This window comes from Lactuca virosa, chromosome 1 (genome assembly GCF_052849685.1).
Source record: "Lactuca virosa cultivar CGN04683 chromosome 1, Lactuca_virosa_CGN04683_v6, whole genome shotgun sequence".
NCBI classification, from domain to species: Eukaryota; Viridiplantae; Streptophyta; class Magnoliopsida; order Asterales; family Asteraceae; genus Lactuca; species Lactuca virosa.
The window spans coordinates 112964001-112979162 of NC_136426.1; the positions used below are offsets into that span (position 1 = coordinate 112964001).

At 35.4% G+C, this 15162-nt stretch overlaps 2 protein-coding genes and 1 long non-coding RNA gene across 5 annotated transcripts; 2 read left to right on the plus strand and 1 right to left on the minus strand.

The window, feature by feature from the left end:
- Positions 1-221: 221 nt before the first annotated feature.
- Positions 222-6706, plus strand: LOC145156795 (DDT domain-containing protein PTM-like). Its single transcript, XM_079076039.1, has 9 exons — positions 222-366; positions 555-1475; positions 1710-2417; positions 2492-3470; positions 3566-3857; positions 3927-4051; positions 4136-4625; positions 4693-5304; positions 5396-6706. Exons 2-9 carry the CDS (start codon positions 637-639, stop codon positions 6358-6360), a joined length of 5010 nt encoding a protein of 1669 aa, XP_078932165.1. The 5' UTR covers positions 222-366; positions 555-636; the 3' UTR covers positions 6361-6706.
- Positions 6707-8268: 1562 nt separating this feature from the next.
- On the minus strand, positions 8269-11366 carry LOC145156807 (Phototropic-responsive NPH3 family protein). 2 transcript variants are annotated; one of them, XM_079076050.1, is made up of 6 exons: positions 10953-11366; positions 10610-10679; positions 9931-10525; positions 9179-9786; positions 8728-9087; positions 8269-8653 (listed from the first exon to the last, which is right to left on the minus strand). In XM_079076050.1, exons 1-6 carry the CDS (start codon positions 10997-10999, stop codon positions 8636-8638), a joined length of 1698 nt encoding a protein of 565 aa, XP_078932176.1. In that variant the 5' UTR covers positions 11000-11366; the 3' UTR covers positions 8269-8635. The 2 variants fall into 2 exon arrangements, with proteins under 2 accessions (XP_078932176.1, XP_078932171.1); XM_079076045.1 differs by having other exon boundaries at positions 8269-9087.
- A 285-nt stretch (positions 11367-11651) lies between these two features.
- Positions 11652-14935, plus strand: LOC145156824 (uncharacterized). 2 transcript variants are annotated; one of them, XR_013736932.1, is made up of 3 exons: positions 11664-11766; positions 13310-13407; positions 14380-14935. It is a non-coding gene; the product is annotated as an uncharacterized LOC145156824 (long non-coding RNA). The 2 variants fall into 2 exon arrangements; XR_013736930.1 differs by lacking the exon at positions 13310-13407 and having other exon boundaries at positions 11652-11766.
- Positions 14936-15162: the final 227 nt, after the last annotated feature.

Genomic DNA, 15162 nt, shown 5'->3' on the forward strand with positions numbered 1-15162 from the left:
GAATTTAGCCCTAAATTGAAATTGTAAATAATTAGAAATTTCATAATTTCCGGGAATATTACCTAGCTAAAAGAGGGAAACATGAAACAATTAAATTTCAAAATCCAGCGAGTCGTAGACTGAATCGGGCGAGTCACGAGTGGCCGACTCGGACGATTCAAATCTAAAAACCACCATCAATATATAGAAGAGTGTGTACTGAAAAACCCAATATTCGTCTCCCCCGCAAGTATTGTTCTCTAGGGCTAATCTCGACACCATATCAGACGCGGATAACACACACATATACATACAGATTCGCATGTATCTTTGACACAGGCGAAACCCTAATCGGGATTCCAGTGGCGGCGAAACTTTCTCGACAAGGTACGATTTATATCTGCATCGAATTTTCTGGAAAGTAGCAGTTGCAAGCTGTTTATCCAAAAACAACACGCTTTATAATTTTTTTGTCAATTTTTTCTTCTTTTTTTGGTTATAGCATTCGATTAAATTCTTATTGATAATGAGATCTGCGAAAATCTTGAAAGTTGCGTCATTATTGTTTGAATTAGGATTGATCGGATTTTCGATTGATGCTTTCGCCCTAGAATTTATTCGGGTGTGATTTGGATCTGAATCGGAGGGGGAGGGGGGATGGAGCCTGAGGTGGTCAAAAGGGAACGTCGAGGAAGAAAGAGAAAAAGAAAAGATGGACAAGATGCAGATAAAACAGCCAAGAAAACAGCAGGTGGGGCGAAGCCTAAGGTGCTTGTTGGGAGATATGTGAAGAAGGAGTTTTCCGGAGTTGGTGTATTCATTGGGAAGATTGTTTCTTATGATGCGGGATTATATAGGGTTGATTATGAAGATGGGGATTGTGAGGATTTGGAGAGTGGTGAAGTGAAAGGCTTTATTGTTGAGGACAAAGATATGAATGCTGGTTTCCGCAAAAGGATAAAGGTTTTAGATGAACGTATATTGAAGAAGTATGCTAAAGAAAAAGAAGTTCAATCTGAAAAAGTGAGAAATGATAATGGTAAGATAAGTAATGGTGTTGAATTAGCCAATGCTGAAAAGGTTGAAAATTCAGTTCGTGGTGGTGCTTTTGAACTTAGTGGAGCTCAAGCTGAGGTTGATAATGAATCATCCAGTGAAATCAGTGATTATGATCTGTCTGGTAACATTGTTGAGGTTGAAAGTCCTTCCACCCCACCACCACCACCACCACCACCACAGTTGCCGCCTTCTACCGGAAATTTCGGGGTCTCTGAGGAGCATGTGTCATTCCTTCTCTCTGTATATAGTTTCTTGCGCTCATTTAGTGTTTGTTTGTTCTTAAGTCCTTTTGGACTGGATGAATTTGTTGGTGCTCTTAATAGTTCTGTGCCCAATACACTCCTGGATGCCATTCATGTTGCTCTTATACGTGCTTTAAAGAGTCATGTTGAAATTCTCTCTTCAGAAGGTTCAGAGCTTGCATCAAAATGCCTCAGGTATTTCTTTACATATCTTTAGTTACATGCAAAACATTCGATTGCATCTAAGGGCATTAAGCATACAATCATAAGAAAGAAAATAGAATCTTTTTCAAATGGGAGGCTTGCATTAATTATAGCATTAAATATAACTTCTTGGCATAATGATTTCTCAAAACACGTTCATTCGTTCTTTCAATATATATTTGCTTTCCCATTGTTGCTAATCTTGATCAATTTATTGTTTTTCAGAAGCATGGATTGGAGCTTGCTTGATTCTTTAACATGGCCAATGTTCATAGTCCAATATCTAACAACCATGAGATACGCAGAAGGGCAAGAATGGAAAGAATTCTATGTTAACGTTTTGGAAAAGGATTATTATACCCTTTCTGCAGGTAGGAAGCTAATCATTTTGCAGATCTTATGTGATGGTGCCCTAGATTCTGCAGAACTAAGGGCAGAAATAGACAATCGTGAAGAATCTGAAGTGGGCCCAGATCCTGATGCAGTTCTTGCATTCACTGAACCTGTAAAAGACACACCTATAAAAAGACGAGGTCGCCCTCCTAAAAACCCTTTACCCAAAGATCAAGAACCTGTAAAAGATATTCCTATTCCTATTCCTATTCCTACTCCTACTCCAAATTCTTCTGTTCCCAAGGTGACTGGATCACATATTGGTGCTGATGTGGACGAAGATGGTAATGTTGATGAATGTCGCCTATGTGGCATGGATGGGATTTTAGTTTGCTGTGATGGATGCCCATTAGCATATCATTCAAGATGTATAGGAATAATGAAAATGTTTATGCCTGAAGGGGCATGGTATTGTCCAGAGTGTACAATGAATAAAATTGGGCCAAATGTTACAAAGTTAACATCTTTAAGAGGAGCTGAAATTTTTGGCATTGACCCTTATGAGCAAGTGTTCTTAGGCTCCTGCAATCATCTACTGGTGTATGTTCCCATCTCTTAAATCTTTCTTACTATAATTTTACATTTTTATAATGCTTTGTAATGAATGAATGCAGGATGAAAGCTTCTAGAAGTTCAGGATCACATGTTCGATACTATTCACCAGTTGACATTCAAAAAGTCTTGCATGCCCTTACTGACACGGATGAGTATAAAGCTCTTTACTTGAATATCTGCAAGGGTATTTTGGAACATTGGAAAATTCCTGAAAGTGTTTTCTCTCTTCCTGAATCAAATGGAATAGATCAAGAGTTGCCAAACAAAACAGTGGATGCTGACATTTCAACACCCTCTACGATCTTGCCTATGGAAAGTAGTAATGGTGTTGAGGATTTGAATTCAAAGGATGTGGTAGCTGCATCTGCATGTGTCACTGAAAATGGTAATTGCAATATCAAAAGAGAGATGACCATGACCTGTGAAATGACAAATACACCCTTGGTTACCAAAGAAGCTGCTAAGTTACCATTTTTTGGTGATGGGTGTTTGTACAAGGGTTCATCTTTTAAGCCACAAGCATATCAAAATGTGTACATTCATGGGGATTTTGCTGCATCAGCTGCTGCAAGTTTAGCCATTTTATCATCAGAAGAAAAGTTGGGTTCTCAACCTCAACCTTTAAGTAGTCATAGGAAATTCATGTCTGCTAACTACTCACTTCAAACAAAAGCATTTTTACTTGCTGCAAAACGTTTTTTCTGGCCAAATTATGAAAAGAAACTTGTTGAAGTCCCAAGGGAAAGATGTGGGTGGTGTCTTTCTTGCCAGGTGTCATCCAGCAGCAAAAAGGGTTGCTTACTAAATTCTGCTCTTTCAAATGCCATTAAAGGTCCTTCAAAGGTGCTTTCTTCCATTCGCCATTCAAAAAATGTTGAGGGAAGTCTTGCTTCTATTGCAACTTATCTTATGTTCATGGAAGAGAGCTTATGTGGGCTTACAATTGGGCCTTTCCTAAATGGGAATTATAGAAAACAATGGTGTAAAAAAGTAGAGGAAGCTGCAACTCTTGGGGAAATAAAAGCAGCCTTGCTTGAAGTGAGTATTTTGTCTATCATTATCGTTGATTTTAGGACATTGATATCATGTTGCTCATGGATATAAATCATATTATGTTATTGTTTTTTATGTAGTTTGAGAAGAACACTCGAAGCATTGCTTTTTCAGCTGATTGGATTAAGCTTGTAGATGATATGGGACTTGAAAAACAAGTCAACACAAGTGTCAAAAATGTGGTGGGGTCCAGTCAAAAACGTCCAGGTAGGCCAGGTCGTAAGCCAGCTGTCATTGTGCCTGAAGTCACTGATAATGATGGGAAAGATGCATCAGTTGACTTTTCTTGGTGGCGAGGTGGCATGCTTTCAAAGCATATTTTCCAAAAAGGGATATTACCACAGATGATGCTTAAGCATGCTGCTCGACTAGGTAAAACTTTTTTCAACCAAATTTGTTAAAATTCAGGGACCAAAAGTGTAATTTTTCTGTTATTATCAGGTGGTTCTGGGAAATTAAATGGTGTGCAGTATGCTGATGGTGTTACAGTTCCCAAAAGAAGCAGACAGTTTGTTTGGAGAGCTGGAGTAGAAATGTGCAAGACTGCATCACAGCTTGCTCTTCAGGTAATCAATCCTCTTCAAAACTTAACATATTCTATTTTGGCCCTTGCAGTTTTGAAATGTTTTCATTTTTGGTCCTTGAAACAGGTGAGGTACTTAGATCTTCATGTAAGATGGAGTGAACTTGTTAGACCTGATCAACCTATTCAGGAAGGAAAAGGTCCAGAAACAGAAGCTTCTGCTTTCAGAAATGCTTGCATTGTGGATAAGAAAGCTTCCGGAAACAAAATCAGTTATGGTGTTGTTTTTGAGAATCAAAAGCATCTTCCTTCACGTGTCTTGAAAAACGTGTTGGAAGTAGAGGAAAGTGGAGATAATAAGGATAAATACTGGTTTGTTGAAATGCGAATCCCTTTGTATCTTATAAAAGAGTATGAAATGGAGAAAGGGATTTTGCCAAATTCTGATAATAAGCATGTCATTACATTGAAGAAGAAGCAGCTTAAGTCAAAGTCTTCTGGGAAAAATATATTTTCTTTTCTTTTGGATAAGAGGGATAATCCAGGGAAATGCTTATGTACTTTGTGTCAACATGATGTTCCATTTAAGATTGCTGCAAGATGCAGTGTATGTGAAGGTATGATTTTTATACTTCTTTTTTACTAATATAGACAAATGTAATTTACTTTTTTTTTTTTCTTCAGGTTATTGTCACGAGCAGTGTGCGATTGAATCAAGTGTTCAGATGGAAAAACATGTTGAGTTTTTAATCACATGTAAACGTTGTTATCAAGAGAAGTATGTAAATGTAAAGCCTCAAGTTCCAATTCAAATCAATGGGGATTCACCTACAAGTCCTTTGCTTTTACAAGGGCAAGAAAGTCAACATTCAACCACATCCATTAAAGTGGAAAAACAAAATGGCTTTGAAATAAGGCAGCATCATGTTCCCACAATTTCAAATCAATCAGCTCAGAAGAATCATCCTACCCCAAATCAACCGAAAACCAGTAAAAGTGGAAAGAAAAGTAGTAAAAAAATACTTCCAACACAATCTGTGGATCAAATCCAATCATCATCTAAGAAGCCAAAAAATAACAACTCTAGTAAAAAGAGGTCAAAAGTTACTGGAGCCAAGTTGACTTTAGGTTTGATATGGAGAAAGAAGAATCCAGATGAAACTGGAATCGACTTCAGATTAAAAAACTTGCTTCTAAAAAACAATCCAAATGGACACCTATTGGCACCTTCATGCCACCTGTGTAGCAAACCGTATGATTCCAGTTTGATGTATATTCATTGTGAAGGCTGCAGTAGTAAGTCTTTTAATCATATATATAGATTTAATATTTTAAAATATAAATTGGTTATGAATTTATGATTAACTTTTGTTATGTAAACTTGCAGAGTGGTTTCATGCTGATGCAGTTGAGTTAAAGGAGTCGACAATCTTGGATTTGGTGGGGTTCAAATGTTGTAGGTGTCGCAGGATACGGATACCCGTTTGCCCGTATACGGATCCAGAAACCCGAAGGAAACTAGAAGCAAAGAAGAAACCACTGTTCAAGAAGAAAACTCTGGAATCGGATTCCAATTCCGAAACCAACGAAGAACAAGTGAATGAATGGGAACTCTATGCGAATAGTAATACTCCAGTTTTCGACTTGGATGAAGCCGTAAACTTTCAAGAAGACAACAAATCTCTTTATTCCTTTCCGGTCGTTGACGATCGGAATCGGGATCAGATTCTGATTCCGAAACTAGAACCCGACGTTGGTCCTGGAACTGGAACCGGACCGGTACCTAAGAAGTTGCCAGTGCGAAGGCATGTGAAGTCGGAAAGGGAATTGGAGAATCCTGGTTTTGAACTGGCTACAAGTTATAACGTTGGGAATGCGGATCCGGAATCGTCAACTCCGGTTGTGGAATGGAATGTTTCAACGAATGGATTTGAAGATGATATGATGTTTGATTACGGGGATTTGAACTATGAGGACATGGAGTTTGAACCGCAGACGTATTTCTCATTCAACGAGTTGCTTGCGGATGATAATGGTGGTAGTGGTGGTGAGCAACCGCAACCAGGCCCACAAGGAGGAGACCCGGTTGACTCAGCTAACCCTGATGAGTACCAAATGGAAATGGGCATGGGGATGGAATACGATATGAAACAAGAGCCGATGTTTTCGGTTGATTCGGGTGTTGATATGATGCCATGTAGGGTATGTTCACAAGCGGACCCATGCCCGGATTTGTATTGCCAGACATGCGGTTTATGGATCCACCAGCATTGTTCACCATGGGTTGATGATGATTCACCATGGTCACCGGAAACTGGATGGAAATGTGGCAACTGTAGAGAGTGGGTGTAACCGAATAGCGAGGTTATAAACGTCTTTTTCTTTCGTCCCACTGGAACACGAGCCGCCACCACCACCGGTCAGACGGTGGTTATGGGGCGGGTTTTGGGTAAGTTTGGTTGATCTTGTGAGGGTTAAGTAGGGAAATGTATGGTATGGTTGATTAATGATTTTAGATGTTGGAAAAAGTTTGGTTGATTGACGATTGATATATACTACAACATGATGATTCCCCTATGTTATATGGGGGGATTTATACCATTTTGGTAGCTATGATATGTCACATAGATAAGCGGAGTTTTTATTGCTTATCGATTGATTGGATTGGATTTGAGTGTTTGCTTTGTAATTTTCACTATTTACTTCTTCTCTTTTAGCACCACACAGGATCCGAAAACATGATTCTTCTTCTAGTATTTGGTAGAACAAGGTTAGTTTTAAATGATTTTTGAGGACAATTTTCCTTCCAAATTCTGGCACATGAGATGTTGATGCTTTTTTTCATATAATCCAAGTTTTTTCCCCTTGGTTATGGGCTCCTAAAAGCATCAATGATAAGATGGTAGACACTTTTTTTGTTTTTTTTTGAGCTTTTTCGTGACCTATCTCATCAATTTAAAAAGCTCAAAATGCCTCCATATTTGGAATTTTTTAATCAAATAATGGGACCTATAAATCCTGTTTATGTTGTTTGTAGTAGTTTTTGTTTATATTCGGTTGAAAACATATAGAACATATTATATTTATTGAAAAACTTATAATGTTTCTCTAGAACATGAAACAACGTGAATCCAATAAAAATAAAATGATCAATTATAATTGTGTCGCATCGGGTCATAGACCTTAAAAATCCAGACCGAATAATTCAACCGGTTAAATTGGAAACTGGTCGCCAATTCAAAAAATAAAAAAAAATTGGTTGCAATTATACAGAACAAAGTTTTAAGGACTAATTACTAATCTAGCCAAATTAAAAAAATAATTAATCATTTTTAGCCAAAAATTAGGAATTGTCCTAAAATAGCCCATGAAACCGTAGGTTTTTAGAATCGTCTATTGTTTCGTTAATTCGTCTACTTTTTCGTGTTTAGTATAATTTTTTTTTTATTTTGAAGATATAAAACCATAGGTTTTTTTAAAACCTACGGTTTTCTCTCTATAAAATACGGTTTCCCAAACTGTAGCTTACGGTTTTGGGTTAAATCTACAGATTTTTTTTTCTTTTTTAATGAAAAACTGGCTAAACCGAAAGCGTATACTATTAAAAAAAAAAATATATTTTTTCAATTTAAAGTTAGGTTTGATATTGGTAACAGACCCAATTGACTTAAGATTTGTAAACAAATGCTTAAATTGGATGTACATCACTTTTTGCTTGACAACTAATGACTAACAACACCAAAATCATTTGCTTTACATAAGTTATGTTGAGAATTATTTTCTTTTTGCATCGATGTTGTACTATTTCAAAGGTAGGTCCAAAAATCATTTGCTTTACATAGTCTAGCCCTTGATTTTATCAGGTTTATTTATATACCAATAATATAAGAACAAAATAGATGGTAAAAGTTGTGACAATTATAGAGTTATGAAAGTAATTAGTCATATTATGAAGTTATAGGAGAAAACGTTGGAGGCTAGGTTGAGACTAGAAACAGTTTTTTAAACTAATCTAGCTTTCTGTATAATATTTGCATGGTTACATTTTTTCCCTCTGCTTGTAGCTTCATAGTTTGTATTCTTTTTTCTCCATCGTCAGCTAGCATTTTCATATGCAAAGATCATCCAATCCATTGGTTTGAGGATTAAAATAAAAACATAATACATGATCAAGAAAAATTACAAGCCAAAGAATCTCTTCCTATTGGAATAAACAAACTTACACACTTTGTGTGGGTAATGACTAATGAACAACGAACATGTATAAACTATATATATATATATATAATTTAAAATTACAATTTCATAGCACACCTGTGTTATATACTTCAACTGAATCTACACCAGTTGACAAAGAATGCACACTTGCATTTGCATAACAACTTCTATAAACCCCCAAAAGAAAATCCATCCCAGATGTTTACATCTTTAAACATCTAGGATGGATTCTCTTTCATCAACCCTCATAACACTACTTACAAGATTATATAATAAATAAACTTCAAAAAAACTTTAACGATGTTTTGAATGATGCGACACACGTGGCTGGTCAACCGAGCCACGTGGCGTTGCGGGCCCCGTACTTTCCACAACATCTTCTTGAACATTTGATGACCGAGGATTTAACTTACATTTCCCAAAAGTTCTAGAAACAAACCAATTAGATTCAAAAAAAGTATTATTATTATTATTATTATGTGTTGTTGTTGTTCTACTTACTCTTTTCATTTCTTCTTTCATTCTATTAAACTCTTGTTCAAGTTCACCAACTCTAGACCTCAATCTTTCCATACTCACTTTCATAACTTGATTTTCACGCACGATTGTCACCCACCCATCTCTTTGTACAATTTGGGAAGCCATTAATGGAGGCTGATTCTGATTCTCAAACACAAGATTAGAGGAAGCAGATAAAGCAGCTTTTAGTTGCATTTGCTCAAAAAACAAAACTTGAAGATGAACTCTAAGTGGGAGGCGATCATTTTGAGAAGCATGAGCACATGCATCAATTGAGAGCTTTTGATAGTTTATGATGTTGCAAAGATCTTCTTTCTCTTTCTCAGGTAACCATGGATGGGCCTACATGATAAAATACAATTTGTTCAAGGGTTAAATGTGTAATTCTCTAACAATTTGTTGATCATAATAAGAGAAAGAAGGAGAAGGAGACCTTGAAGTAAAGATCCAAAGCTCTATAAAGCCCATCATTTAAAGATCTAGAAGATTCAGGAAGAGCTTCAGCTAAAGATCTTATCTTTTCAGGTTTCAAGTTCACATCAGATGCAACTTCCGCCATATAATTATCTACAAGCTTTGAAACTTTCTTCAATGTTAAAGATGAAGGAGTCACTTCTGAAGCAATTGATGGTGGAGAAAAAGGAGTAGCAGTTTTTTCAGAGTTCAAAAAATGATTGATTATCCTTTCAACACAATCACTGTTGTATAAAGTATCGGAATTGGAATAAGTAGGAATCAATAGGGCATCAAGTGTAGCAAGCTCCAATTGCATTCCAATCTTCTTTTCAAGTGAATCTTGACATTTATCATTAACACCCAAAATCAAAGCAACACGCAAAAGTCCCAACAAGAATCGACAGAAAGACTTGCCCTTTTTTTCAGGAAGCAGTTTCACAATGCTTTCAAGAAGAACTCGTTGGTCAACAATGGCAGGTTTCATGCTCAAACTTGCAATTGATCTTGCTTTTGCAGTGTGTTGTTGTCCACTTTTCCATCTCCCTAACCCATGAAGATACTTTCTAGAATAATACATAATTGCCCCTGCAAATAAGAGGAAAATTCCAAGGATTACTCTCAGACATTTCATCAAACACTTGGAGTGCGTCACATATAGATAATGTTTACGACTATAACATTGGTAAGACACCAAAATGTAGAAGATGGATTATCGATTTATGATGATACCTGTTAATTTTTCAGGTGGAATGCCTCGAGCTTCCATCATCTTCATAAGCCTCACAAACAACGGGACACTGAGATACGAGACATCTTCAAACCACCAATCGGATTCTGAGCTTCGGATTCTTGCGCCAGTGTTGATTCCATTCCATAAAATGCTACCACCGGGGCTCTGTAAACGACCATACATCATCATCGGCCAACCAAACAAACTAGGATCTGTACACGCCATCATCGATACAGCATTCAAACATTTACTGATAATTTGAAGATTATCCGCTTGTGTTGTAAACGTCTCACAGCTTTGAAGAGCAACCATGCAATCCTTCCAGTTTTTTACAACATGTTTATGGAAGTAAGTCTCTGCTCTGGCTAATAAGTTGTCATCTCCATACTCATCGAACATCTCAAGATACTCTGCTAAACAGTACACCAGAACTATATTTCGAGGTGTAAGTTCTACACGTACGCCATAGCAGAATTTAGCTGCGATCAGAAATGCATTTGTCCCACCTGGAATGTCTTCTAGGGTAATAATGTCTGTATTTTGAGTTTCTTTGATTAATTTATCGATTTTTCCACATCTTGACGATAGAGGAAACTGTAAAAAACATGGAGTGAAAGAAATCTGGCATCAGTGACGAAAGTTTAGGGTTAAAAACAGAGATACACAAAGAAACATTACCTTGTGAAGATGGAAATTTACTTTGTCTATGATGATCATGATATCGCTTGGTAAACCTGCATTACAAAACCTAACACAAAAAGAAACCAAATTTCAGACGAACAACAGTTTATGTTTGTTTGAAGCTTTGAAGCTTCGAAGTTCATGATCTATATAGCCTATAGATCAAAATGATCGTAGTAGAGTATCATGATTTAGGCTAAATGATGCATCCATCAAAGACGCTTTCCAGAATTCTAAAGAACATACGAATTGTTGTTGAGTAAGAGACAGAAATGATCACCAATTGAATAAAAAAAACCACTATTTGAATTTTGAAGCATTATAAAGAATGGGAATTTACCAGTCATTGGCTTCTTGATAGAACTCCAAAGCTTTCCCAGGAGCCATGGCTGATCTTAACTTTCCAACTCCAAAACATCAAAACATCAAAAACCCATCATCTATAATCAAATCTTCGAAATTCTTATTTCAAATACATAAAGAATCATGAAAAGAAGTCGGGTCGGGTTATGGATGACACAGAAAAAAAGCAATAATGATGTCTTCTTCTATACAATACTTTACAATTACAATACAGATTACAGGTAATAATCTAAGCTTTTTTTGTGTATTCTATTTGTGGGGTTTTTTTTTTTCTTTAAAGAAAAGATCTTTGAGTGGCATGGGACAAACCCAACATCATTTAATTACAACCACCCCAGCAACCAAAATGGTCCCTATCCCTTATATGTATTATTTAAAAAGATGAAAAATTAACAGGAGAAAAAGGAAAGAAATTGAAGAGAAATACAAGAAACTATACATATACATCAATGATTTCAAGATTCCTGCTTTTGAGTCAACACCCATTTACTACAAAACACAACCACAACCACCGCTATGTTATGTGTGTCTTTTAGTCTTTGTATGTGTATATTCAGTGGGTTTTTTTATTGATGCTGGCTTTAGAATGAGTCTTGAAGACATTAACAATGATGAGAGAGAGAGAGAGAGAGAGAGAGAGAGAGAGGAGTGGAATATGGAGATGGCGTGGTGTGATAAGTGTGAGTGAGGAATTTTGTCGAACAGGTGGAGTGCAGTTATCGAAAAGCCTTGGATCCATGGAAAAGAGTACATTCGTTGCTTCACAAATAATCTATCACATACCCAAGAAGGTACTACATATTTTTTTGGATAAATTGGAAAAAAAATGGCAACATAATTTCAATTTACTAGTAATTAAGCATGTCGAACGACATTTCGATCGTATATTTTCTATATTGATTGCAACTTAATACAAACATATTAAAAAACACTAAATAAACATGTAATCACATCCGCTTATTTATTATTTTTTTATTTATCACAACTCATAGGTCCAATTCATTTTAGGACCCACTTGAATGTTGCCACCATTAACATTTAACACTCACATCTTCAAATAAAAGCATGTGTAAAAGAGAATATTCAAAAGTGAAAAATTATGGTGTTGGCTTCCATTTTAAGGTAGGTGGTGAAGCAATTAAAACCATTGATTACTCCTTCAGTGATGCCACAAATTGTAAATACAGAATAAAATATGGATTTTGGTGAATTATATATGTATAAATTGTTGTATATATTGTTTTCAATAGAAAAAAGTTTGTGTTGGTATATCTCCATATATTGTTGGATTTCTCATCTATTTAAACTCTATATTGTTGGATGTAATGAAAACGTAAAGTGTTAAACAAGATTGAAATTACCACAGGAAGCTATATATGTCAAGAGAATAATATGGAAGGATGTCTCTTTGCAATATAATGCTAACATGTATCTTAATCTTTAACTCTATAAACGCACGATTGTCATAATCAAGATAATACATCATAGGGTAAAAACCAACATAAAAATCTACAACGAAAGGATGTCTCCTTCCTTTAATCTTCAAGTCACATTTATCAGTTGCTATCATTTTGTGTTACAACAATGTGGTCTACTATGATAATATGATGTTCATACATCATGTTATCATAATAGCTCTATAGTTTGCTAATAAATCCACACAATCGTCTTGTAGTAACGAAGAGTCCGCTTAAAAATCCACCAACCTATCATCACACACCCCTTTTCCCAACGACATGCATATGATAACATGATGTCTGTTGGATTGGGTATCTAAGCCAATAAATAAATTGATACATACTTGAATTATTACCAAAGTCCTTTTGGGTTGCTCCCAAACATAATAATTGAATATGATGATTTTTAGAGAGAGAGAAACTGATTTATTGATTTATTATATGATTAATAAATAGCAATAAATGATTTATTAATATATTATAAAAGTAATATATTAATTAGAAATAACCTTGTTTAATTAAGAATTAATTAGAATTAATTTTGTGATTAATTGGATTAATTAAAAATGCAAGGACCTAAGCTGTAATTGTTTAATAGTTGAACAAAAGGGTTACAGAACATTCCCCATAAGAGGTGGATGGTTTTGGGGGAATATTCTAGGATTTCTAGAATATCCATTGAAAATAATTAAGGAATAAAGATAATTACCTAATTTGAAATAATAGTATTATATTCAAATTAGGGTTATCTAGGGTTTTCATAACAGTTATAAATAAGGCCTTACACCCTTCATATTTCGGCCATCACTCCACCTAAAAGGATAGCCGAAATTATACCTCCCCTTTCCTATCTTTTCAAGTTTCCTAGTTGCTACAGTTTGCGTGTGAACCATCAGAGGCACGCGGTTTCTGGTGCTTGCTTCCAAGAGCTATTGAAGAAGGATTAGATTAGTTATTTACAACAATAACTAAAAGGTATGTAACCCCTAACCTTTTATGTTTTTCGAAAAATCTAGGGTTTCCATAGGGTTCTTTTGATGTTCATAGTTTATAGCTTTCAATAGTGAAAACATAGATCCAATTAGGTTGCATGTGAACTTAAGAGTTAAGTTATTTTCTGCCACATGAATTTTCTTTTTGTGACCTATAAAACCCATATGTGGTATCAGAACCACATGTTTTCAATTGATTTGCATAATAGGTGAGTAGATCAAATTAGGGTTTATTGAAATTAAACCCTAAGGGATATAAATTTCGACTTGGGCAAGGGTTCTTGAAACCCTTGCTTCCTCCATAAGTTTTGAGAATATGGTAGGGATATTAGTGTTTCCTTATTTGATAATTATTGTTTTAATTGGTTAAAATAGAATAATTAAAATTGGATAATCCTTATACCCCTTAATTTTTGAAAACCTAGTAGGGTAAGGATTAGGATTAAATGCAAATTATTTAATTAATAGTTTAACAGTAAATAATTATTTAATACCTATATGATTTAAATTAATTTAATTAATAGTTAATTAAAAGTTAAAGATTAAATCAAAATTGGTATCCATGAAGCCATATTATAAGGAGAGTATAAGACAAGTCATTCAAATCGCTAGTATGCATAATTCACGAAGCCATACTATAAGGGGAGTTTAAGGAAGCGGCCTATAAAATGACCACAATTGGGTATCCACTCTTACCCACCGCTCTCTTGTATGGTGGAGGGTCGTAAGTTGAACGGATTTGATAGGACATAATGTTATTAATAAGTATAATGATATAAAGTAACTAAACTATTTTTAAAAGTCCCACTCTTAGTTACTATAGGAAAAATATGAAAAGTATGTTGATATGTGCATATTTAGCTATATATTTCGTATAGAATTTTAATAGTTTTTGGCTGATTTATTTCAATTTATGGACAAAAGGTACTTAATTATGTTTAAATTGTATTCTCAGCCTAAAAGATGTGCCCGGAAGCAAAAGGAAGCGGGAAATGCAATCGGGAGCTCGGGGATTGAAGAAAGAAGAAAAAGAGTCAAAATCCTGAAGAACTCGGCGAGTTGGATGCCTACTCGACGAGTCCACATGAACATTCTCAAATTAATAGAAGTCCTTGCCGTACACACTGATTTTTAATGAGGGACTCGACGAGTCGGTTATTGGACTCGGCGAGTAGCCTCTGTTTTCAGAAATCTATAAATATGAGTCAATTGCTCGAAACTAAAGCCTTGGCTGGAACCCTTGGGGATTAAATTGTGACTGGAGGTGTAGCTGGAGCTCTGGAACTCGTGGAACAACCCTAGCTTTCAATATTGAGAAGATCAAAGGCAATTTCAGTTTACTCTTTACTTAATCTTTTGTTTGAACTATGTGTGAACAATTAGATCTCGTTTTTGAGCTACTTTCTGCTGTAATCATGAGCTAAAACTCATATCTTCTGTTTAGGGTAGATGAATTTATGACTATGATTTGATTTTGTGGTTGGATTAATTGAATTTGGTGAGTTTTGTTTTGTTAAGCTTGTTGAAGAACCTTATGTGTTAACAACAACTATTTTCTGTTAATTAACAAGTATATTAAGCTGCATGAACATCTCTTAATTGCTTATCTCATATGATTTATGTGAAAACATTGTTATGTGCCTAGGAATAGCGAACGTGAAACTAGGGTTAACTAGAAAATAGGTAAATTAATGTGTGAGCTTGTGTGACGAACCATCAACAAGAGGTTAATTAAATT